Source organism: Papio anubis, chromosome 9 (genome assembly GCF_008728515.1).
Source record: "Papio anubis isolate 15944 chromosome 9, Panubis1.0, whole genome shotgun sequence".
NCBI lineage: Eukaryota > Metazoa > Chordata > Mammalia > Primates > Cercopithecidae > Papio > Papio anubis.
In genome coordinates this window covers 111,573,960-111,599,648 of record NC_044984.1, presented here as the reverse complement: position 1 = coordinate 111,599,648, position 25,689 = coordinate 111,573,960, and the positions used below count along the sequence as shown (strand labels likewise).

The following is a 25,689-nucleotide window of genomic DNA, read 5'->3' as shown; positions in this document are numbered from 1 at the left end:
TGTTTCAAAAGAGGGCCCCGAAAAACAGAGAAGTTAAGCATCGGGCCTGTGTCACACAGGAACTAAGGCACAGAACCAAGATTAGAACCCAGAACCGAGCATCAGGTTTGTGTTGTTAAAAATCCACTGGTTGGCTGGGCGCGGTGGCTCACACCTGTAATCCCGGCACTTTGGGAGGCCAAGGCAGGCGGATCACAGCCTGGAGTTTGAGACCAGCCTGACCAACATGGTGAAACCCCGTCTCTACTAAAAATAGAAAAATTAGCCAGGCGTGGTGGCGTGCACCTATAATCCCAGCTACTCAGGAGGTTGAACCAGGAGAATCACTTGAACTGGGGAGGCGGAGGTTGCAGTGAACTGAGATTGTGCCACTGCACTCCAGCCTGGGCGACAGAGCGAGACTCCATCTCAAAGAAAAAAAAAAAAAGCCACTGGTATCACTGTGGAAAACAGATGCCAGGGATCCTCAGCTTTGCCACACATCAGAGGGTACCTGGGGGGCTTCGCGATGCCTGGGTCCCACTCATCGGGGTTCTGATGTCATAGGTCTGGGGTGGGCCCTGGGTATCTGCATTTTTGCAAAGTTCCTTAGGAGATTCTTCTGGACAACCACTGATGCATGCAAACTTCTTTTTTCTTTCTTTCTTTTTTTTGGGGGGTAGGGGATTGGAGTCTCGCTCTGTCACCCAGGCTTGAATGCAGTGGTGCGATCTTGGCTCACTGCAACCTCCACTTCCCGGGTTAAACAATTCTTCTGCCTCAGCCTCCCAAGTAACTGGGACTACAGGTACACACCACTACACCCGGCTAATTTTTTAAATTATTATTTTCAGTAGAGATGGCGTTTCACCATGTTGGCCAAGCTGATCTCAAACTCCTGACCTCAGGTGATCCACCCACCTTGGCCTCCCAAAGTGCCGGGATTACAGGGGTGAGCCACCATGCCCAGCCTAAACAACCACTAATGCGTGCAAACTTCTGGCAGGAAGGAAAAAATGTTTCAGGCGGTTTTCGTAGATGTGGCTCAACTTGCATTTGGGGATTGTTTTTTAAGGAGTTCCCCCCCCCCCGCAATTAATTTCTATTCTTTTAACCAAAATAATGCATAGAATAATAATAGCATTGTTCTTCTATACATACTTTCCTCCGTGTGTGTACTTTCCTCTGTCATACACTCCAGCTTTATATGTATTTATGGAAAGCAGCATCAAATTTCTTCCCGCAAATGTGTCGCTGATAGAGACCCCAAGCAGAAACTAATGCCTCAGCCTCGAAGAGTGAGTTAATAAGTCTGCTCTCTGATTTCTGTTTACATTTCAGTTGCAAAGAGTAGTCTCCGGGTAATTGAAATGAGCCTCTCTCCCACCCGACCCTCCAATTCCATCTGCCATGATGTACAAACGTTGACAGCTGGGTCTGGGAGCAGTTTACCCAAACCCAAGACATTGCTGCATTCTAGTCCCGTAATGAGACCTGGGTTCCCACCAGTGACTAGTATTGACAGAGGAAGTGAAAAGCAGGCCTTTAATTAATGCACTTGCTATTGGGTCTTCCCTGCTCCTGACACCAGCTCCTGCTTCTGCCTTAGCTGTAACACGCATGTCATAAGTTCCTTTCTTTGCAAGTGATTTTACTGAAGGCATCAGCTGCTTGGAGAGCAGCTCCAAGGTCTTCGATATTAGGCATCTCCCTGGGCTCCAACTCTGAGGCTAGCTGGTTCTGCGGACACTGGACATGTCCAGGCACCTCTCTGAGCCTCAGTTTCCTCATCTGTCAGATGGAGACTGGCAGGGGCCTCATGAGCTCAAAGCACCCATGGCCTAGATGCTAGGTCGTGACCACTCTAGGGGTAGAGTAGGATGGATGAAGAGCTTTTCCTACTAGAAAGCAGATGATGCACTCACAGACCCACATCTCTGTTAAAATGCTCCAGGGGCTGGGTGCAGCAGCTCACGCCTGTAATCCCAGCACTTTGGGAAGCTGAGGCGGGTGGATCACAGGGTCAAGAGATCGAGACCATCCTAGCCAACATGGTGAAATCCCATCTCTACTAAAGTTACAAAAATTAGCTGGGCATGGTGGTACGCACCTGTAGTCCCAGCTACTTGGGAGGCTGAGGCAGGAGAATCACTTGAACCCAGGAGGCAGAGGTTGCAGTGAGCCGAGATCACGCCACTGCACTCTACCCTGGCGACAGAGCAAGACTCCATCTAAAAAAAAAAAAAAAAAATGCTCCAGAGATCCTGCCCCCTGTGCCTATCACATCTGGAATAACATCCTGACTCCTTGGCCTGTCTTTCAAGATCTTGTACCAGCTAGTCCTGTCTCACTGCCACCAATTACCTCTTTCGTACCACCCTCCTCCAAGCACCCTCTGGCCTTCTTTCTGTATCTAAGATAGCCCAAGCCTCATCCCACCCCAGGGCCTTTGCTCTTGCTGCCCCCTCTGCCTAGAGCACTCCCTGCCCAGATCTGCAGGTATCTGACTGCTTCTCATCACTTAGGCCTCGCCTTACATGCTGTCTCCACAGTGGGCCTTCCCTGACTACCCTGACTGAATTAGCCCAGCCCCTATATCCCTCTTCATCCCATTTCTTTATTTTCTTCCTAGGAATTAGCACCTACCACTATATTAAGTGTCTCTCTCCCCCATTAGAATACAAGCTTAATAATTAAAGGGCTAGCCAAGTCTCTAGTTTCCTGCTGCTGGTAGGTTCTCAATAAAAATTGTAACTTTTTAAATATTTTTACATTTTTATTTCATACCTAGTCCAACAGATCAATAAAAAATTTTTGAATGATTGAGTTCATTAGTCTATGAATTCATTGATTAATTAATTAAGAAATTCTTGGCCAGGCAAGGTGGCTCATGCCTGTAATCCCAACACTTTGGGAGGCCAAGGCAGGTGGATTACTTGAGGCCAGGAGTTTGAGACCAACCTGGCCAACATGGTGAAACTCCATCTCTACTAAAAATACAAAAACTTAACCAGGCATAGTGGCAGATGGCTGTAATTCCAGCTGCTCAGGAGGCTGAGGCAGGAGAATCGCTTGAACCCAGGAGGTGGAGGTTGCAGTGAGCCGAGATCGCACCACTGCACTCGAGCCTGGGTGATAAAGTGAGACTCCATTTATAAGAAAAGAAAAGAAATTCTTTCATGCCACTAGCCCTGTCCCTCTTCAATCTGAAATCCAGAGATACTCCAGCCTGTAAATCTGTGTTTCCTTCCTCTTTCAGGAAGTGGCCAAGAAGATGAACTTAGACATGAGGAAGACGTCCTCGCTGTGGAAGGACCAGGCGCTGGTGGAGATCAATATCGCGGTTCTCTATAGCTTCCAGGTAACACCAGGGCCCGCACCACCAGGGTCAAGCCTCAGATGGGAGCTCAAACCTTTCAGAGCCTTGGTGCAGAGGGTCAAGAGACCTCACTGCCAGACACCACCTTTGGGGAGATTGTGTCCATGAGCATGGTCTAACTTCCATCCTGCATGCCCTCCTCTCCAGTGTGGATCTTGGGTGGGGACCATTTGATGAAGAGATGAACAGACGGTGGCAGAGGTAGGGGAGTGTTCTGTCTTGTTGCTTAGAGTTCTTTAGAATTCAGACAAGAGGCATCCTTTCTGTCTTGTCATCTCTTAGGGCCTCAGACTATCACATAACAGAGACAAATACTCTTCAACATGGTCAGAAACATATAGGCTCCTAAATGCATAAGGCTGTGCTAAATGGCATTATAGCAGGATGGCTGGAAAATGTATCAACTAAGCCACAACACTTTTTTTTTTTTTTAAGATGGAGTTTCACTCGTCACCCAGACTGGAGTGCAGTGGCACAATCTCGACTCACTACAACCTCCACCTCCCGGGTCCAAGCAATTCTCCTGCCTCAGCCTCCTGAGTAGTTGGGATTACAGGTGCCCGCCACCACGCCCAGCTAATTTTTGTATTTTTAGTAGAGATGGGGTTTCACCATGTTGGCCAAGCTGGTCTTGAACTCTGACTTCAGGTGATTCACCTGCCTCAGCCTCCCAAAGTGCTGGGATTACAGGCGTGAATCACGCCTGGCCACCACAACACTTTTGAGAGCCAGAGGGGGACACTAGTAATAACTATGCCAGGACAATGGACATCAACTAGGATTCTCCTGGGCCAACCAGGAGATCTAGAGACTAGAAGTTGCTCTCCATAATAGGGGCCATCACTGTCCTCTGGGGGCTTCCAGTCTAGGCAGCTAGACCCCCATAGATGCACATGAGAGGCACACACAGTCAGCAGAATGAATGTGTTAAATCAAGCCATGGAGGGATAGGAATAGAAGCCATAGGTCCCCATGTCAGATCTGGTTGGAGTGGGTGCACTGAGGAATGTCAGAGGAAAGGGACAAGTTGAGACAGGGCAAGAAGGAAGGAGGCCACCTCCCTTCTCTCTTAACCATGGAGAATAAGGTTTCAGGAGCGTGGCATTTGGCCTGATGGACTGGTATGAAGTCTGTCAAGCCAGAGACAACAGGGATGTGATTGAGATGAGCAATGAAAACTAGCCAGGCGCTATGGCTCACTCTTGTAATCCCAGCACTGTGGGAGGCCAAGGCAGGCAAATCACCTGAGGTCGGGAGTTCAAGACCAGCCTGGGCAACATGGCGAAATCCCATCTCTACTAAAAATACAAAAAATTAGCCTGGTGTGGTGGCACATGCCTGTTATCCCAGCTACTCAGGAGGCTGAGGCAGGAGAATTGCTTGAACCCGGGAGGTGGAGGTTGCAGTAAGCCGAGATCGGGCCACTGCACTCCAGCCTGGGTTACAAGAGCAAGACTCCATCTCAAAAAAAAAAAAAGATGAATAATGAAAACAGAAAAGTGTAGGAAGGGAACAAGGTTTGTGGGCACAGAGAGAAAACATTGCTTGGACAAGATGTGAATTCAAACCCATCAACCACAGCAGGCTCTGGGGCCAGCTTTCCCTGACAGCCAGTCCACCCCACCTCAGCTGGGATGTGCTTGTTTTATTTCTTAATCGACTCATCTTTATTACTTAAAAATGTATATTTTAAGATTTTATATCACCACCCTAAACCAGCCAGCACTGGTTGCCATAAATATGTTAATTGTAATATTAAATAAACAAATAAGCAAACAGAAGGAAAATAAATCAAAGTTGAGCAATTCTAGCTAGATACTGCCTGAGGTTCCTCCCTCTTATTAAAAAAAAAAAAAAAAGAGCGGGGCAGTGGATACAGCGGCTCATGCCTGTAATCCCAGCACTTTGGGAGGCCGAGGCAGGTGGATCACTTGAGCCCAAGAGTTCAAGGCCAACCTTGGCAACATAGTGAGACCCTGTCTCTATAATAAATAACAAATAAAAAAAGAAGATATACAAACGACCAACAAACATATGAAAAAATTGCTCAACATCACATCACTAATGATCAGGGAAATGCAAATCAAAACCACAATGTGATACCACCTCACTCCTGCAAGAATGGCCATGAACAAAAAATAACCGATGTCGGTGTGGATGCAGTGAAAAGGGAATCCTTCTACAGTGCTGGTGGGAATGTAAACTAGTACAGCCACTATGGGAAACGATGTGGAGATTCCTTAAAGAACTAAAAGTAGGCGGGGCGCAGTGGCTCACACCTGTAATCCCGACACTTTGGGAGGCCGAGGCGGGTAGATCATCTGAGGTCAGGAGTTCAAGAGCAGCCTGGCCAATGTGGTGAAGCCCATCTCTACTAAAAATACAAAAATTAGTCGGGCAGTAGTGGCATGCGCCTGTAATCCCAGCTACTCAGGAGGCTGAGGCAGGAGAATCACTTGAGCCTGGAAGGTAGAGGTTGCGGTGAGCTGAGATTGCGCCACTGTACTCCAGTCTGGAGGACAGAGTGAGACCCGGTATCAAAAAAAAAAAACAAAAAACAAACAAACAAAAAACCTAAAAGAAGTCATTATACAAAAAAGATACTTGCACACACATGTTTATAGCAGCACAATTCGCAATTGCTAAAAATGTGGAACCAATCGAATTCATGGCATTCGCAGCAACCTGGATGGGAATGGAGACTGTTATTCTAAGTGAAGTAACTCAGGAATGGAAAACCAAACATCGTATGTTCTCACTCATAAGTGGGAGCTAAGCTATGAGGATGCAAAGGCATAAGAATGACACAGTGGACTTTGGGGACTAAGTGGGGAAAGGTGGGAAGGGGTGAGGGATAAAAGACTACAAATTGGGTGCAGTGTATACTGCTCAGGTGATGGGTGCACCAAAATCTCACAAATAACCACGCATGTAACCAAATACTGTTCCCCAAAAACCTATAAAAATTAAAAATATAAAATATAAAAATTAAAAATATAAAAAGAAAGAAAAAGGCCGGGCACGGTGGATCACGCCTGTAATCCCAGCACTTTGGGAGGCCGAGGCGGGTGGATCACGAGGTCAGGAGATCGAGACCATCCTGGCTAACATGGTGAAACCCCATCTCTACTAAAAATACAAAAAAAAAAAAAATTAGCCAGGCGAGGTGGCGGGCGCCTGTAGTCCCAGCTACTTGGGAGGCTGAGGCAAGAGAATGGCGTGAACCCAGGAGGCAGAGCTTGCAGTGAGCCGAGATCGCTCCACTGCACTCCAGCCTGGGCAACTGAGCAAGACTCTATCTCAAAAAATAAAAATAAAGAAAGAAAGAAAAGGGTGTGGGGTGGGATGGGAGAGAGGAAGATTCGCAAGATCGACAAGAAAGGTGTTAAAGATACAGAAGCACCCAACGAAGACTTTCTTCTGGGTCTAAGTAGAAGGACTGGACAAGAAATGCAAAGAGAATCTCCATTTCACTTCACACTGTTCTAAACCATCTCAGGGACCACCCTTTGGGAAATGCTGCTCTTTGGGGGAGGAAGTCCCAAAATACCCCCGCTTCTCGTACCTCCTGACCCATGTCGCCTCTCCTCCCACAGAGTGACAAAGTGACCATTGTTGACCATCACTCCGCCACCGAGTCCTTCATTAAGCACATGGAGAACGAGTACCGCTGCCGGGGAGGCTGCCCTGCCGACTGGGTGTGGATTGTGCCCCCCATGTCTGGAAGCATCACCCCTGTGTTCCACCAGGAGATGCTCAACTACCGGCTCACCCCCTCCTTCGAATACCAGGTCCTTCCCTGTCCCTGCTTCTTTTCATATTAAGTGTCCTGTATCTGGTGTGTGTGTCACATTTAGGCTCATTTCAACCCAGGCTAGCGCTCTGGACACTCAATAGCCACATGTGGCTGGTGGCTACCATAGCACGGGTCTAGCTGAAAGAACAAGAGAGACAATATGAGTCCAGCATGATGGCTTATGCCTATAATCCCAGTGATTTGGGAGGTTGAGGCGGGAGAGTGGCTTGAGACCAGGAGTTTGAGACCACCCTGGGCAATATAGTGAGACCCCATCTCTAAAAAAATTTTTAATTAGCAGTCTGGACATGGTGGATCACACCTGTGATCCCAGCACTTTGGGAGGCCAAGGCAGGTGGATCACCTGAGTCAGGAGTTCGAGACCAGCCTGGCCAACATGGCGAAACCCCATCTCTACTAAAAATACAAAAAATTAGCCTGGCATATGCCAGCTACTCAAGAGACCGAGGCAAGAGAATCGCTTGAACCCAGGAGGCGGAGGTTGCAGTGAGCTGAGATCAAGCCATTCAACTCCAGCCTGGGCAACAGAGTGGGACAGAAAGAAAGAGAGAAAGACAGAGAGGGAGAAGGAGAGGGGGAGGACGAAGAAGGGGAGAGGGAAAGAGGGTACAGGGAGAGAGGGAGAGCAGGGAGGGGGAGAGGGAGAGAGGGAGAGAAGGGGAGGGAGGGAGGGAAGGAAGGAAAAGAAGGAAGAAGAAGGAAGGAAGGAAGGGAAGAAGGAAAGAAGGAAGGAGAAAGAAAAAGAAAGAAAGAAAAGAAAGAAAAAAGAAAGAAAAAGAAAGGAAGGAAGGAAGAGAGAGAAAGAGAGAAAATTAGCTGAGTGTGGTGGCACACCCTGTATAGTCCCAGCTATTTGGAAGGCTGAGGTAGGAGGATCCCTTGAGCTAAGGAGGTCAAGGCTGCAGTGAGCTATGATCACACCACTGCACTCCCGCCTGGGCAACAGAGTGAGACCCCTGCCTCCTAAAAGAGAGAGAGGGATGAAATGAGACTGAGTAGTCAGGGGTCACAAGAAGAGAGTTTCAGAGGGACTGGGGGCGGAGGGGAAAGAGCTAGCAGAACACTGCCAAGGCCAGACCACCCACTGGGCAAGGACACCCCCCCACCAACCTGCATCCCTACCCCCATGGTGGTCACCAGTGGGCAGAATTCTGGGTCAGGCAGTCACAAGCCCCAGGGGGTCCTGAGCATCCCCAACAGGAGCCAGATGCCCTCACTGCAGTGAGTGACCGTAGCCCTCTCCTCTCTTCCCAGCCTGATCCCTGGAACACCCACGTCTGGAAAGGCACCAACGGGACCCCCACAAAGCGGCGAGCCATCGGCTTCAAGAAACTGGCAGAGTAAGTTTCCTGCAGTGGGCGGGTGGGGTGGATGTGCGCACAAACTCAGAGAGCCCAGAGAAGGAGGCTGGGCAGACTCCTGTGCCCTCTGACCTCTCCGTAGGATATGATTTATTTGTCTTCTCCAGCCACCTGTGCCTTCTTTGCCTCTGAGGCTGAGCTGTGAATGTCGTTCCAACTCTTCTCCTTCTCAGCCTCACTTTCCTCATCCCAGTTTCCTAAATTCTTGTCCTGGGGCAATGGTGTGTTGGTGAACCAGCCCTCCTAATAATAATAATAATAGAAATAGTAATGGTAATACTTTGATTTTCATGGTTGCCAGTTTCCATGATGGAAATATTCCCACTATGACCAATTTCTTTTTTTTCTTTCTTTCTTTCTTTTTTGAGATAGGGTCTCACTCTGTTCCCCAGGCTGGAGGGGTCTCACTTTGTTGCCCAGGCTAGTCTCAAACACCTGGCCTCAAGCAATCCTCCTGCCTCAGCCTCCCAAAGTGCTAGGATTACAGGCGTGAGCCACTGCGCCTGGCCTAGGAAGTCACTGAACCCAGAGTAGGGAGGAGCTGGAGTTAGTCGGCTCCAGCACACTACTGCCTGGAGAGCACCCTCGTTCAGAGCTGACCCCTAATTTTACTCATTCGTTCGTTGACTCATTCATTCATTCATTCATTAGCTGGGTATTGTGGCATATGCCTATAGTCCTAGCTATGCAGATTCTGTGCCAGGCACCATGTGAGGCTTCAGGGGGATCATGGCAAGCTAGACAAATGCTGTCCCTGCTGTCATGAAGCTCACAGCCATTCCTTTGTCAAAGAATCAACAAATACAGTAAACATGGCAGCTGTGGAAGGTACCATCGAGGAATGGTTCCTGGAAGTAATAATGGTTCACAGAGTTTGGGAGGTCAGGGAGGGCTTCCTAGAGGAGGTGACAATTGAGCTAAAGAATGAGATGAACAAAGTTTAAGCAAAGAGGGGCAGGAAGGGGGTTATGGCCTGAGACTACTGAGGAGTGATTTTCCTGAATCATGCCTGACCAGCCAGGGAACCAGCTGACAAGTAGGGTAGGGTTAACTAAGTTGATTTAATGGGGATGCCAGCCTTCTGCCCAAATAAAGAGAACCCCACTGATCCACTTACCAAAGATCGCTGTTTGGAGCTAACTTTTTGTCAGAAGACACTACTCTCTTTCCTCAGCTCCCTCAGGTCCAGAATTCTCTATGTATGATAACTAGTTGTACAACAGGTATCATCTAAGCCTTGGGTCCAAGAGACAAGACACTGATTGGTCTTGCACGGACCCAAACCTAGGTCCTGGTTCCATTAATAGAGCCCATAGAATCAATCAATCAATCTCTCTCTCTCTCTCTTTCTCTCTCTCTTTTCTTTTTCTGTTTCTGTCTCTTCTCTCTTCTCTCTTCTCTCCTCTCTCTCTCTCTCTTCTCTCTGTCTTCTCTCTCTTCTCTCCCTCTCTTCTCTCTCTCCTCTTTCTCTCTCTCTCTTTTCTCTCTCCTCTCTCTCCCTCTTTCTCCCCCTCCCTCCCTCCATCTCTCTCCTTCCACCCTAATCTCATCCCCCAGCCAAGCAAGAACACATCAGCAGCCACCATTTCCCTAAAAAGAACATCTCAGATATTCTCAGGGAAGGCACTTGTTGGCTTCAGTTCAGCTCCACTGTCTCTGGGGGAAAGGGGAGGGAGAAATCTAAAACATTAATTGCACTATTGAGTTTTGGGTAGTAACAATGGGAATTAATTATAGATGCATCTTTATGCTCCAATTATTCAAAGGGAACCCTCCAGGTACCTTTTAATCCTTTCTGTTTCTTCCCCTTAGCTAAGTCTTCCTGCAGCGTGGGCGGTTTCCCTGATTCTAAAAAATAATGAACTTAACGCCGATAATCCCAGCTGGGGGAAAGTTAGCAACTTGTCTGCAATGAGATTTCTAGTTACAACAGGGAGGCTTGCTCAGGAGTCGAGCGCAGGTATTTCTGAGCCTCTGGCCTGTCTGCTACGTGCCCCCGGAACTCGCCCTGCCCCGTAGAGCAAAAGGAAGAGACACTGGTTTGAGCTTTTCTGTTTAGCTAGAAAGAGGCTGGATTTGATGTTCAGACTCCCCAGGGTCTCAGTGGCAGCATCTTTTAAAATTCATAACTTCTTTTATTTTTTTTATAAAGACGAAGTCTCGCTATGTTGACCAAGCTGGTTTCAAACTCTTGGCCTCAAGTGATCCTCCCGCCTCAGCCTCCCAAAGTGCCAGGATCACAGGCATGAGCCACTATGCCCATCCCATAACTTCTTTTGATAGATATTTATTTAGTGCCTATTGGGTATCAGGCTCTGTGCAAGACCCTTGGCATGCATTGCTGAATAAATCAGACCTGGTCCTTCCCTTGTGGACCAACAAACCTCTAAAATCCCATCAAACTCAATGCCTGGTGACTTATTCGTGATTCATTTCTCTCTGTCTTTCTCTCATTCACACATGTGCATACACACATTAGAATATGAGCCCCATGACAGCTGCATGCCATAGCTATGTTCTCTATGGTCTCCAGTTCCTGTAACAATACTGACACATAGTTAGGCACTTAATAAATATTTGATGAATGAAAGAGAGAGGAAATGGATGAACGATCATCTTTTGAGGCAATGCTCGGCACACTAAGGTTCTTAAGCCTGGGATCTATCAAGTAACAAGCTAGCAAAACTTAACTACTTCTTTTAACTCATGACTAATTGCTCTGGTGGGAATTTTTTTTTTTTTTTTTTGATACAGAGTCTCACTCTGTCACCCAGGCTAGAGTGCAGTGGTGCCCAGTGGTGCGATTGCGGCTCACTGCAACCTCCGCCTCCTGGGTTCAAACAGTTCTCTTGCCTTAGCCTCCCAAGTAGCTGGGACTACAGGCACACAGCTGCCGCGCCCGGCTAATTCTGTTGTATTTTAGTAGAGACGGGGTTTCACCTTGTTGCCCAGGCTGGTGGCAAATTCCTGAGCTCAGGCAATCCATCCGCCTCGGCCTCCCAAAGTGCTGGGATTACAGGCATGAGCTACTGCGCCCAGCCTCTGGTGGGATTTAATAAAGGATTTAATATCCAGCATTATCTCTAGAGAAGTTAAAAAAATAAAATAAAATAAAATAAAATAAAATAAAATAAAAGGATTCAATAATATGGTGCTTAAACACAAGGGCTTCGAGTGCCTCTGAGGAAACCCCTGAAGTCATCAAAGATCAAGAGAGTTCTCTTCTGTTATATTTCATGGATCCTGGTTCTTGCACAAAAGTCCCAATCCAGCATCTTCTCTCCCCTTTTCTGTTTCCCATTTCTCATCTCCATCCTCTTCCCTCCAGAGCTGTCAAGTTCTCGGCCAAGCTGATGGGGCAGGCTATGGCCAAGAGGGTCAAAGCAACCATCCTGTATGCCACGGAGACAGGCAAATCGCAAGCTTATGCCAAGACCTTGTGTGAGATCTTCAAACACGCCTTTGATGCCAAGGTAGGTGGGGGGTAGCCCTAGCTCCGCCAGCTTCTCATGGTAAATTAAGGCGGCAAGGGGAGAGAGGGAAGTCAACAGAGAAGAAGCCTTTGGCAAAGGATGAAAGCACAACTGACAATGCCTATCAGCTCACACGCACGTTGGTATAAATTTCAGGGGACTGTGATATCCCTCTCCCCATGAGTCCAGGAGTCACAAAATGAAATTCCCTTCTTTAGTGCAAAATGTTAGAGGGTTTATAAGAAACCATTCTGAGGTCAGTTTGGGAAGCTTTGCCTGAAGTACAGCTCAATGGTTTTCATTGCTGTGGCAGGACTTCCCAGAGCCTGTAATCTATAAGCATGTGTTCTAATCTCCAAAAGAGGCGAGGATAGAATATAGACGTTTCCCAAACATGTTTGATCGTGGATCACTTGTTTTCATGGAGCATCTCAGGAGACTGGGATTTTCTAGAACCTATTTTGAGAAATGTTGCTCAGACGGTGATGAGACACAGGGCAATCATCTTTCCAGAAGGCAGATATCTCAGACTTGTTTGGTCAGGTGCTCCATGCTGCTTGCGGGAGGATTAGAGAGGAGGTTGAGAAGACTTAGTCAGCTCTAGCCAGATCATTCCCAACCTAACTGGGGTCGGGAAGAATCCAAGACCAATTGACTATAAGAATCCCAAGGGATTTCATCAAGATCTGTTTCTGTGTCTGTCAATCGCTTGAACCATTGCTCCAGACTCTCCACAATCCTTCAGGCCACAGTGACCATAGCAAGGTCCCACGCTACCAAAAAGCATTTAGTTCTACCCACTTGAGCCCACTGAAATACTAACACCCCAGATCTTTCAGTTCTCCTTCCAAAGGAGATGACTCAAAATGACTCACATTTTTTCTTTTCTCTCCTCTTCCCCTTCCCCCATCGCTTCCTGTCTCTCCCACCTCTTTTCTCTCCTCATCCCCTTCTTCCTCTCCCCATTCCATACCTGTGCCCCGCCCACCTAGGTGATGTCCATGGAAGAATATGACATCGTGCACCTGGAACATGAAACTCTGGTCCTCGTGGTTACCAGCACCTTTGGCAACGGAGATCCCCCTGAGAATGGGGAGGTGAGATGAGCTTTTACCTGTTTAAGAGTGTGGTTCCATCATCAGTAAGAAGTGGGGGCCACAGTTGAGACTCTTCCTGTACCTGCTATTCAGTAGCAAACCCTCCCAGAGCCCAAAGCCAGTGATTTCCATTTGGATCCAAGTTATACAAAGGTTGGACAATTCCAAGTACTCAGTCTACGGGTGTCCACTAGTTAGCAAGTCCCTGGTGAAAATGTTGTCACCTAAATAAGCTATTTGTTTGCAATCGCTGCTCCTATCATGAGCTTGATATCCCCTGATGTAGATGAGGAACGTGGGGACAATATTTTTAAGGAAGTCTCCAAAGGGAAGTTGTGTGCTGGAGGTAGGGAGTCCACATCTATAGTCATTTAAACAGCAGGTGTATCCACTGAGTCTGTAACCCAGGCATTACTGTCCAGCCTGAGCCCCTGACCACTCCTGACATCCTGACCTCCAGGCATCAGTCTCTTCTATGACAGCCAGAACCCCAGACGCTCAGTGCCCGACCTGATTTCCCATTTACTAAGATGTGCTAATTTCACCCATATGTTTTCACCTCCAGAAATTTGGCTGTGCGTTGATGGAAATGAGGCACCCCAACTCTGTGCAGGAAGAAAGGAAGTAAGTGAATGACCCCTCCGATGTCACCCGCCACCCCCTGAGGGTAACTGGACATTGACTTTCGGCACCTGGGGTTCACATTTGAGTTCTGGATGGTGGCTGTACTCTGAAGTCCATTTGTGATGGGTCTTAGTTGTGAGGTGTCTGCAGTCTACTAGGGCCAATATTTTGGTTTCTGAGTCACTTACAGCCTTGTGCCTCAGTTTCCTTTTCTATCAAATAGAGATTATAGCACCTGCCTTGACTTTCTAATTAGTAAGAATCAAATCACAAACTAGATGTAAAAGCACTGTGTGCTGGAGGTGGTGGCTCATGCCTGTAATCCCAGCACTTTGGGTGGCCGAGGCAGGTGGATCACAAGGTCAGGAGTTCGAGACCAGCCTGGCCAACATGGTGAAACCCCGTCTCTACTGATAATACAAAAATTAGCCAGGCGTGGTGGCGCATGCCTATAATCCCAGCTACTCGGGAGGCTGAGGCAGGAGAATCTCTTGAACTTGGGAGGTGGAGGTTGCAGTCAGCCAAGATCGTGCCATTGCACTCCAGCCTAAGCAACAAGAGCAAACTCCTTCTCAAAAAAAAAAAAAAAAAAAAAAAAAAAAAAAAAGCACTGTGTAAATATTGTTCTTATTATTATTTTTCTCTCTTTGGGAACCTACATTCAAAATCAGTGCAAGGCAGTCAGGCATGGTAGCACATACCTGTGGTCTCAGCTACTCTGTAGGCTGAGCCAGAAGGATCACTTGACCCAGGAATTTGAGGCCAGCCTGAACAGCCAGACCTTTCGACAAAAAAGAAAAAAAGTTGCTAAAATCAAAGAATGGAACTTCTTTCCTTAGAAGGTTCCTGTCTGAGGCTCACAGTGAAGTTGCAGCTAATCTAGAAGTTGAGTTCAAAAGATAAGATACATCATAAGACAAAACATACCTGTAGTCAAAAATATGTTTGTAATGGAGCTGCATGTAATGTGGGACTGAGTTCTAAAGGTATTTGACAAAGTGAAAAAGCATCTAATCAAACTTACCATTGACGGCTGGGAGCGGTGGCTCATGCCTATAATCCTAGTGCTTTGGGAAGCTAAGGCAGAAGGATTGCTTGAGGCCAACAGTTCAAACCAGCCTAGGCAATTGCAAGATCCCATCTCTACAAAAAAAATTAAAAATTAGCTGGGTGTGGTAGTATGCACCTGAAGTCCCAACTACTCCAGAGGCTGAGGCAGGAGGATCACTTGAGCTCAGGAGGTCGAGGCTACAGTGAGCCATGATTGTACACAGCACCCTAGCCTAGACAATAGAGCAAGACCTTGTCTCTAAAAAATGGAAATAAAAAATTTTTTTTGAGATGAAATTTTGCTCTTATCACCAAGGCTGGAGTACAATGGCATGATCTTGGCTCACTGCAACCTCCACCTCCTGGGTTCAAGCGATTCTGCAGCCTCAGCCTCCCAAGTAGGTGGGATTACAGGCACATGCCACCATGCCCAGCTAATTTTTTTTTTTTTTTTTTTTTTTTTTTTGAGACGGAGTCTCACTCTGTCACCCAGGCTGGAGTGCAGTGGAGGGATCTCGGCTCACTGCGAGCTCCACCTCCCAGGTTCTCGCCATTCTCCTGCCTCAGCCTCCTGAGTAGCTGGGACTACAGGCGCGCACCACCGTGCCCAGCTAATTTTTTTTTTTTTTTTTTTTTTTGTATTTTTAGTAGAGACGGGGTTTCATGTTGTTAGCCAGGATGGTCTTGATCTCCTGACCTCGTGATCCACCCGCCTCAGCCTCCCAGAGTGCTGGGATTACACTTTGAGCCACCATGCGCAGCCCAGTTTCGTGTTTTTAGTAGAGACAGGCTTTCACCATGTTGGCCAGGCCGGTCTCAAACTCCTGACCTCAGGTGATCTGCCTATCTCAGCCTCCCAAAGTGCTGGGATTACAGGTGTGAACCACCGCACCCAGCCAAAAAAAAATTTTATTTAATTACCCTTGAAAAGCCCTGGCATCCCCCATAAGGTATAGGACATATGGTATGTGCACACTGAGCTATCTTTCCATTAGGCCAACTCAGTATTTGCTCAAGCATGGAGCAGATCCCTGTGTCTTAAGGTGAATATCAAATGCTCTAGCTGGCTGGTGTTTATTGGCTATGTTAAGCAGAAAATCCTTTCTGAGGCCAGGCACGGTGGCTCATGCCTGTAATCCCAGCATTTTGGGCGGCCGAGGTGGGAGGATCACCTGAGGTCAGGAGTTTGAGACCAGCCTGGCCAACATGGTGAAAATTGTCTCTACTAAAAACATAAAAATTAGCTGGGCATGGTGGTGTGCGCCTGTAATCCCAGCTATTGGGAGGCTGAGGCAGGAGAATCACTTGAACCCGGGAGGCGGAGGTTGCAGTGAGCAGAGATTGCGCTACTGCACTCCAGGTTGGGCGACAGAGACTCCGTCTCAAAAAAAAGAAAAGAAGAGAAAAGAAAAAAAGAAAATCCCTTCTGATTTTCTTTGGGCAGAGAACGTACTGCCATATTCACATAAGTTTGATACCCAGGAAACTGACCGTTGCTGAGTCTTTGTGATCAGCATCGTAGTCCTCACTCTCGCTACCTCTCTCCTTCCCACCCCATCCTGGATGGCCTCCCAGCAGGTTCCCTCTCACCCCTCCTTCAGGGAGAGATAGGGCACCATCGATTCTCCCCTCTAGGTGCCCGGAACCCTTGCGTTTCTTTCCCCGTAAAGGGCCTCCCCTCCCCCATGGTGACACAGAAGTCCACGGTCTGGCTGCAGCCCGTGACAGCCAGCACAGGTAGAGTGTGCATGTGTGTACATGTCCACATGTGTGTACACGCATGTGTGTGCGAGTGCGTGCATGCAGGCCCGATGCCTGAGCATCCCAGGCCACACATCTAGGTCTCAAGGAGACCTGAGTTCTAGCCTGAGCTGTGTCACTAACTCACTAAGTGACCTTGAGCAAGTCACTTAACCCCCGTGGGCCTCGGTCTTTCTCCTCTGCCAAATGGGGAGAAATTAGCTCTGCCCTACGCACTTCTGTGGCCTATTGGCAGGGTTAAAGGGTAGTAACAAAAAGGAAAGCATTTGGAAAAACCTCCAACCTCATACAAATGCACGTGCTGTTATTTTTACCACAACCATCAACCATTCCTCCAACACTAACAACACAGCCACCCCCTGATATATTGCATGACTCAATGTGAGACTATTTTAGGGCAGAAAATACACTTACATATATTTAGAACTTTCCTGATGCTGGAGCAAAAACTTTAAAGAACATCCAGCTTAGAAAACCCTGCTGCCAGAATGCACAATTTATTTTCTTTTCTTCTTCCTCTCTCTTGTTTTTTATTTTCTTATTTCTTTTTAATTTTTTGTAATTAGATTTGTGTGTTGGGTTTGCTTCTTGAGGTTTGGGTTTTGTTTTGAAGTTTTGGTTGCTTGTTTGTTTGGTCTCAGATTTTTTGTTTGTTTCTGTTTGCTTTGTTTTGTTTTGCCTTACCTGAGAGCACAACTTACCACTTTTAGGGGAAAACTGAGAAATTGGATTTTTTTTTAGTCTGAAGGTTCCTGAGCCTCTCATCTTGAGGTTTGAGTCCCAATGACATCGTCCTTCGCCTTCAAAATTATTTAATTTAAAAATGCAGTCTCTTTCCATGCCAGGTGTCAGTGCTGAACATTGCTCATATTTACTTGAAATGTGAAATGTGACAGAACCCTGAAAAGTCTAAGGACTCTAACTTTATGGAAGGACAGTATTGAATGGGATACTCCAGCACTGTCCAGAAGAACTTTCTAGAGAGATGTAAATGTTCTATATCTGTGCTGTCCACTATAGCAGCCACTAACCACATGTGACTCTGGAGCCCCTGAAATGTGGCTGGTGCAAGTGACACCCTGCTGTGACCCAGTGGTTCTCAAAGCTGAATGCACATCAGAATCACCTAGGGAGGTTTGCAGTGTACCAACCCACACTGACTTGCATTTAATTCAAATTAATTTAACTTTAGATAGCTACACTTAGCCAATGGCTGCCATCTTGGACAGCATGGTCTAGTTTCCAGCTACTTAAAGTGAAGTCCGGAGACACTGGCATCTCCTGGGAGCTTGTTAGAAACACAGAACTCCAAGCCAGGTCCCAGACCTACTTAATCAGAATCTGCATTTTAATGAAATCCCAGGATGATTCTTGTGTACCCTAAAATTTGAGAAAGGGCCAGGCGCAGTGGCTCACGCCTGTAATCCCAGCATGTTGGGAGGCCAAGGAGGGTGGATCACCTGAGGTCAGGAGTTCGAGACCAGCCTGGCCAATGTGGTGAAACCCTGTCTCTACTAAAAATGCAAAATTAGCCAGGCATGGTGGTACATGCCTGTAATCCCAGCTACTTGGGAGGCTGAGGCAGGAGAATTGCTTGAACCCGGGAGGCAGAGGTTGCAGTGAGACGAGGCCGTGCCATTGCACTCCAGCCCAGGCAACAAGAGTGAAACTCTGTCCCAAAAAAAATTTTTTTTTGAGAAACAAGAAAGCATGGTCTCATGGTTCAGGGGAGTAGTTAGTTCTGCTCCTGACTTCTTACTGATTAAATCATGTTAACTTTATGGGTCTCAGGTTTCCTGAGTTAAGCATGGCCAGAAACCTTTTTAGTACCAGTAAGACCAAGTATACATGGACGGTTACCACTGTGGTGGACATGGGTACGTTGGTAGATTATAGAAGAGACCATGGGAGTGTTATGGTTTGACTCAACATACAAGAGAAGACCCTAGAATCAGGACTTGTCACTTGAAGATCCATCAAGGGTGTTGACCTCAGGAGGGAGCTCCAGGCCAGAGCTCACAGGTTCTCTTTGGTTTTGGCAGGAGCTACAAGGTCCGATTCAATAGCGTCTCCTCCTACTCTGACTCCCAAAAATCATCAGGCGATGGGCCCGACCTCAGAGACAACTTCGAGAGTGCTGGACCCCTGGCCAATGTGAGGTAAGCAAGGGGATAAGGGGGTCGGGGGTCAGGGAAGACTAAGGCTCCTGGGGAGCTGGACCTAGTTACGAAGTGAGCTCTTCGTCATGGGAAGGGAGTCTCCCTTCTATGTCCATTCATTTCTCATAAAACCAGCTGCATCCTGGCTGTCTGGGACCCCTCCCACCCATTAAGTCACATTGCCTGGTCTCCCCATGCACCGTTTTTATCCTTTCTGTGACTTCTTTTTCTATACACACTCCCTCAGAGCCCCCTTACCCAAGGTTCACCCCGTTATTTGTGCTGAAGGCTATCAATCTCTGGATATTGCTCAATGAGCTGCCCTTCCCAATAGCTATGGTGTATACTTAATAGAAGCTTCTGTAGACACCCTGCTATGACCCCATGGTTCTCAATCCTGGAGGCTCCTCAGAATCACCTGGGGAGGTTTGCAGCATACTAATACAATAACCAAGCCCCATCTCCAGAGATTCTGATGGAATTGATCTGGAATTGGGCCCGTGTGCTGCTTTTTCCTTTAAGTCTCTCCAATTGACTCTAACATGCAGTCAGATTTGACAAATACTGCCCTAACCTCATATTATCTCATGGCCTAGTCACATACTATGAGATAATTTTAGGAAGTACGTGGACAAATATTTTATATTACAACAGTTGTGTATTCAGTCTAATGGGTTCTTGGAAGGAAAGAAAACTGGAATGTCAAACCCTTGGTTTCGTGGATATTGATCAAGACAAGACTAATGTGAGTTGCCCTGTAGGAAGAACCTTCAGGCCTGGCCACAAATCTCTCAGAACTTCACTAACTGAGCCTTCTCCATAATTACTCAGAGCAATGCTTAGTAGATGATATAGATCACTGGTTTGCTAGATGTTGAAATATCTGTTATGTCCTCCAGGACATTTTCAAATAGGCTTTATGTTTTAAAGCAATTTTAGGTTAACAGCAAAATGAGCAGAAAGTACAGAGAGTTCCCACATCCTCCTGTCACTACACACGCACAGTCTCCCCTCCTATCAGCATCCCACACCAGAGTGGTGCGTTTGTTAGAACTGACGCACCTACAGGGACACATCATTATCAGCCACAGTCCATAGTTTACTTTAGGGTTCACTCTTGGTGTTGAACATTCTATAGGTTTTGACATCAGTACATTTTTCAGCTCAACATTGAAACATCAGTTCTAGAGTTTGACAGTCAGACCCATTTTTCCCTTATTAAATCTATCATGGCAGGGGTTGGCAGACTAATGCCTGTGAGCCAAATCCAGCCTGGTCACTGCATATTTTTAACAACCCATGAGCTAATAATGCTTTTCTTACCGATGATCATTTGTAATCAGTTTGATGGTAGAAAACATTACCTTTGAACCCCAATGAAGAAAATGTTATTATTCTCTCCCAAAAAATGAATTCCAGTCTTCTCATAGTAGACCTGTGTTAAAGTATGCTTAAGTGTTATTATTATGTTTTTAATTTTATCAATTGAGAATGTTCAGGAATTTGTTTTCTTTCTTGTTTTGTAAGTGCCTATGTAATAGCTTCAATTTTGCTTCTCAGCCTGTAAGCCTAAAAATATCTGCTGTCTGACCCCCACATATAAAAAGTTTGGCAATGCCAGGCACAGTGGCTCATGCCTATAATCCCAGCACTTTGGGAGGCCAAGGCAGGCAGATCTCTTGGGCTCAGGAGTTTGAGACCAGCCTGGGCAACATGGCAAAACCCCATTTCTACCAAAAATATAAAAACTTAGCTGGGCGTGGTGGCATGCACCTGTGGTCCCAGCTACTCTGGAGACTAAGGTGGGAAGATCACTTGCACCTGGGAGGCAGAGGTTGCAGTGAGCCAAGATGGCGCCTCTGCACTCGAGCCTGGATGATAGAGCAAAACTCTGTCTCAAAAAAAAAAAAGATTTGCCAACTCCTGGTTTGGAGGCTTAAAATAGGCATTTTGAGATCATAAGCTGAAGATTGTGATGGAAATGTGACTAGTAGTGACTGCAGTCTAGGTTCTCAGGCCCACCAAGAAGAATGTTAATGAATCAACCACCTGAATCATCATCTGTTGGTGAACACAAGAGTTGGGAGCCTTGGTCCATTGGGGCTACTATACCAAACACCATAAACTGGTAGCTTGTGAACAACAGTAATTTATTTCTCACAGTTCTAGAGGCTGGGAAGTCCAAGATCAAGGTGCCGGCAGATTCAGTGTCTGGTGAGGGCCCACTCTCTGGCTCATAGATGGTACCTTCCAGCTGCGTCCTTACATGGCGGAAGGTCTCTTCAGCCCCTTATGAGGCACTAACCCCATTCATGAGGCTTCACCTTCATGACCTAATCACCTTCCAAAGGCCACTAATACCATGACATTGAGGGTTAGGTTTCAACCTGTGAATTTGGGGGAGACACAAACATTCAGATCATAGGAGTGATGAGCTAGTGAGGAAAAAGTAAAAGCAAGTTCAAAAGCACAAATGAGTTGTTGACAGTGTCAGTGGTAATCGAATATGGCAGACATCACAAACATAAATCACAGAGATTCGGGAAATAGCACCTTAACCAGAAGGCATGACTAGTGCTGGGAGCTCCCGATCTGCACTGGGCTAAGGCTGAGGCAGGTGGCTTCAGGCAGGGATGCCCTTTCGTGTCACCCCTCCAATCAGTCCACATCCAGTCACCATCTCTGTCTACCTGTCAGGCCACCACCCTGCAAGAAAAGGGTAATGTTTTTGGATTCAAGAAGATCATTAGTTAAAAGTAAATGGCAGGCTGGGCTCAGCAGCTCATGCCTGTAATCCCAACACTTTGGGAGGCCAAGGTGTGCGGATCACCGAGGTCAGGAGTTTGACACCAGCCTGACCAACATGGTGAAACCCCGTCTCTACTAAAAATACAAAATTAGCCAGGCATGCCTGTATCCAAGCTACTCGTGAGGCTAAGGCAAAAGAATCACTTGAACCTGGGAGACAGAGGTTGCAGTAAGCCGAGATCACACCACTGCACTTCAGCCTGGGTGATAAGAGCAAAACTCTGTCTCAAAAAAATAATAATAAATCAATAAGTAAATGGCAAAATGCTGTCTAATCCCACATACTTTATTTGGAAAGGCTCTGGAATTCTAGGGAAAGGAGGGCAAGAAAGAAGAGGAAGATTAAATGATACAATATGAGTGTGGATTTGAGGGGAGTGGATATTAACCTACATTAACTTTCACCTGTGAGGCACCTGGACCCACCCCAAGTTCATGCTCCAATGATGGAGGGTACCTTCCCAACTTCTCCTACCTTCTTCCTTCCTCCCCATCTCAATCTGTTACCATTTTGTCCCCATCAACCTAAAAAAGAGATTCAGGGGCAGGGCCTGATCCTGTATGGAGTGGGTTAAGTAGTCCCACTCCATGGTTTATCTGAGATGACAGTCTACAGCAGAACACTCTGACCTTAAAAAGTGGGGCAAGGTGGGGTGTTTTTGTCCCATTCATGAACCTGTTGTTCCTGTCACTGTGAGGTCTAGACCTACAGCCAAGACCAAGTTCTAGAAATGTGGCAGAAAGTGTCCGAAGGGCTGTGGACCACCCGTACAGGAGCCACCTAGGACATAGCCCTCCATTTCCTTCCTTCAGTCCAAGTGTCCCCACCTCAAAACAGAGAAACATCTCATGAACTTGACCCCACTGGTTCAAGCACCAACATTTTCTTGGTGGTATCTATACACAGAGGGTCTGTGAAGCAATTTAATTTCATAGACCCTACAAGGAATGTAACCAGAATATTTATAACTCTTTCATCCCCTTTTAGAAGAACCTGTCTGATGTGTTGATGACAATTTCTTCTGGTCTCTTCATTAATACAAGTCCCTGAGGACCATTATGTTATAGTTTCATTATCTTCATACTTAAAACTAATCTAGTTATGTCACTCATAGAATTTAAGCCTTCCACTAAAATAGACTAATTTCCCCAGTTGGTCCAGCTTAGAAGTGGACATGCACAAAACAGCCAGTAGTTCCAGGTCATTGCTATCCCTAATTTGTCCGCCTTAGAACAAATTAGAATATTCTCCTGATGATGGCAGTAATTAAAAGAGACCAAAAGAAAGGGAGAGAAACACTTGAGAGCCCTTAGGTTTAAAGTGCCCTTCCACAGATGAGCTTGGGGTTGCCTGACCACCATCAGCTAAACATTGTTCTTTTTGAGATAACAGATATATTAGTTCAGGCTACCATAACAAAATACCACAGACTAAGTGGTATTGGCTGTAATTCTAGAACTCACAGACAGCTTAAAGAAAAGAAATTTATTTTCTCATGGTACTGGAAGCCAGAGTTCAAGATCAAGGTGCTAGCAGAGTTGCTTTCTGGTGAGGTCTCCCTTTCTGGCTTGCAGACGGCCACCTTCTTACTATGTCCAGAGAGAGAGAGAGAGAGAGAGACAGAGAGAGAGAGAGAGAGAGAGAGAGAGGTCTGGTGTCTCTTCCTCTTCTTATAAGGACACTAATCTTATCAGAACAGGGCTCTACCCTTATAACCTAATTTAACCCTAATTACCTCCTTAAAGGCCCTATCTCAAAATACAATTGTAAGGAGATTAGAGTTTTAATATACGAAATTTGGGGGGACACAGTTTAGCCCATTACACCAGACACTCCCCACATTCCCCACAGTCCCTTAGCATGAACATTCTGTTGTCCCCTTGACAGGTTCTCAGTGTTTGGTCTTGGCTCACGAGCGTACCCTCACTTTTGCGCCTTCGGACATGCTGTGGACACCCTCCTGGAAGAACTGGGAGGGGAGAGGATCCTGAAGATGAGGGAAGGGGATGAGCTCTGTGGGCAGGAAGAGGCTTTCAGGACCTGGGCCAAGAAGGTCTTCAAGGTAATCTAGATCTCATGGACCTACAGGGAGAAGTAATGCTCCCCACAACCCCAAAGACAGCACCTAAACCATCAAGAAGAGAATAAACTTGAGAGAACCCTCAGTACCTCTCCCATGTATCCAGCCAAAATACAACTTTAAACAGCTCAGATAAATTTGGGTGTCCTGAAAGCACATATTTTCTACCCAGAATCCAACATTCTACATTATGGGCAAGGAGTTGGTCCATAAAAAAATTATAGAGTTTTGGAATGTCAGGGCTGGGAGGAAGCCATCCCTCACTCATATTTGGTATACAGGTACACAGAAAAACATAGAGTTAGTCAACCAAACCAAACTTAAGATCTTGGCAGTCTACCAACTTTGACAAGCATACCCCTCTTGTGCTAGATCTTCACTGACCAATATTATATGGTAGCCACTAGGCACACATAGCCATTTAAATTTAAACTTCAGCTAATTAAAATTAAATATGATGAATGGGTCAATAAAATGTGATACATCAATGCAATGGAATATTCTTCATCTGTAAAAAATAATGAAGTGGTGATACATGCTACAACATGGATGGACCTTGAAAACTTTGTGCTAAGTGGAAGAAGACAGTCACAAAAGAATATGTATTGCAGGATTCCATTTATATGAAATGTCCAGAATCAGAAAATCCATAGAGAGAGAAGGCAGGTTATTGGTTGCTAGGGGTTATGGGGATGGGAAATGGAAGTGACTACTAACAGATAAAAAAGTTTTTCAGTGTGGGGGGGGGTGATGAGAATGTTCTGGAAGCAGATAGTGGGAAGGGTTGCATAACCGTGTGGACGTTCTACATGCCACAGAATTGTACGTGTTTAAACAGTGAATTGTATGTTACGTGAATTACATCTATACCTATCTACACAGTTCAAAATTAAATAAGGCTGGGCATGGTGGTTCATGCTTGTCATCCCAGCACTTTGGGAGGCTGGGCAGGAGGATTGCTTGAGCCCAGGAGCTCAGGACCAGCCTGGGCAACATAGTGCGACCTCATGTCTTTAAAAAACTGATTAATTAATTTAATTAAATAGGTTTAAAATCCCATTCCTGACTTCCTCCAGACAGAAGGGAGCGACAGACTCTGCATCCCCACCTTACCAGGAAACTACTGAAGTTCCTGGGGAAGCAAAGTAGAATTTCATGAGAACATGATGGATGTAGAGGAGAAAGCCTATGGTGGCTGTGAAGTCCCTGGTACCATGCATGTCTAACTGATACCTTCTGAGGGTCAGGAATGTGTTTTAAAAATAGAACATGTGCTAACATCAGGAATGATAAAAGCCATGTTGAGTGGCCCAGGTCAGTTTGCTGAGAATAAAACAAATGAAGTTAATTTGAGAGAGAGATTCCTATCCCTGTATTAACAAAAGTATACATGTTTTGTTTTGTTTTGTTTTGTTTTGTTTTGTTTTTGAGACAGAATCTTGCTCTGTTGCCCAGGCTGGAGTGCGGTGACACGATCTTGGCTCACTGCAACCTCCACCTCCTGGGTTCAATCTATTCTCCTGCCTTAGCCTCCCAAGAGGCTGGGACACTACAGGCACCTGCCGCCATGCCCAGCTAATTTTTTGTATTTTAGTAGAGATGGGGTGTCACCGTGTCACCCAGGGTGGTCGTGAACTCCTGAGCTCAGTCAGTCCACACCCCTTGGGCCTCCCAAAGTGCTGGGATTATAGGCATGGCACACAGTTTACATACAACGTTCACTACATTCACAGCTCCACTGAGATTCCAGAATCCCCAATTGTACTTGAAATTGCGCTGGAACTGCTGATGGCTGCAAACTTCCTAGATTGTTAAATAAAATAAATTATAATAAACTGTTATCTTTCTTCAGTATTTAAAAAAAAAAAATCCCATTGCTCAGTTGCAGTAAGCAACTGAGAATACACATTTTGCATTCTCAGTAGCCACAGGGGTAGGGGTTACCATATTAGACAGTGTAGAACCTTTCCATCATGATAAGACATCCTATTGGCCAGAGCTGTTTTAAATTTAAGGCCACAGGAGAATAAATGAACCATGCATGGCCTTCTATCTGCATATGAGGATGACTAAACTGACCATTCTAGGCTGGGAGGTGGT

The 25,689-nt window shown here is 46.3% G+C and overlaps 1 protein-coding gene across 3 annotated transcripts in view; it reads left to right on the top strand.

Annotated features, from left to right (window-relative positions):
* The window catches only part of NOS1 (nitric oxide synthase 1), a 225,182-nt gene that overhangs the window by 168,895 nt on the left and 30,598 nt on the right, over positions 1 to 25,689 (top strand). For 2 of the 3 annotated variants that reach the window (XM_031650800.1, XM_017946235.3), the window contains exons 11-19: positions 3,239 to 3,340; positions 6,955 to 7,149; positions 8,430 to 8,515; positions 11,865 to 12,009; positions 13,002 to 13,106; positions 13,672 to 13,730; positions 16,416 to 16,517; positions 18,584 to 18,700; positions 23,397 to 23,571. In XM_031650800.1, the coding sequence (XP_031506660.1) occupies positions 3,239 to 3,340; positions 6,955 to 7,149; positions 8,430 to 8,515; positions 11,865 to 12,009; positions 13,002 to 13,106; positions 13,672 to 13,730; positions 16,416 to 16,517; positions 18,584 to 18,700; positions 23,397 to 23,571 (1,086 nt within the window). The remainder of the gene's footprint in view (positions 1 to 3,238; positions 3,341 to 6,954; positions 7,150 to 8,429; positions 8,516 to 11,864; positions 12,010 to 13,001; positions 13,107 to 13,671; positions 13,731 to 16,415; positions 16,518 to 18,583; positions 18,701 to 23,396; positions 23,572 to 25,689) is intronic. The other variant, XM_021923001.2, reaches the window with a different exon arrangement.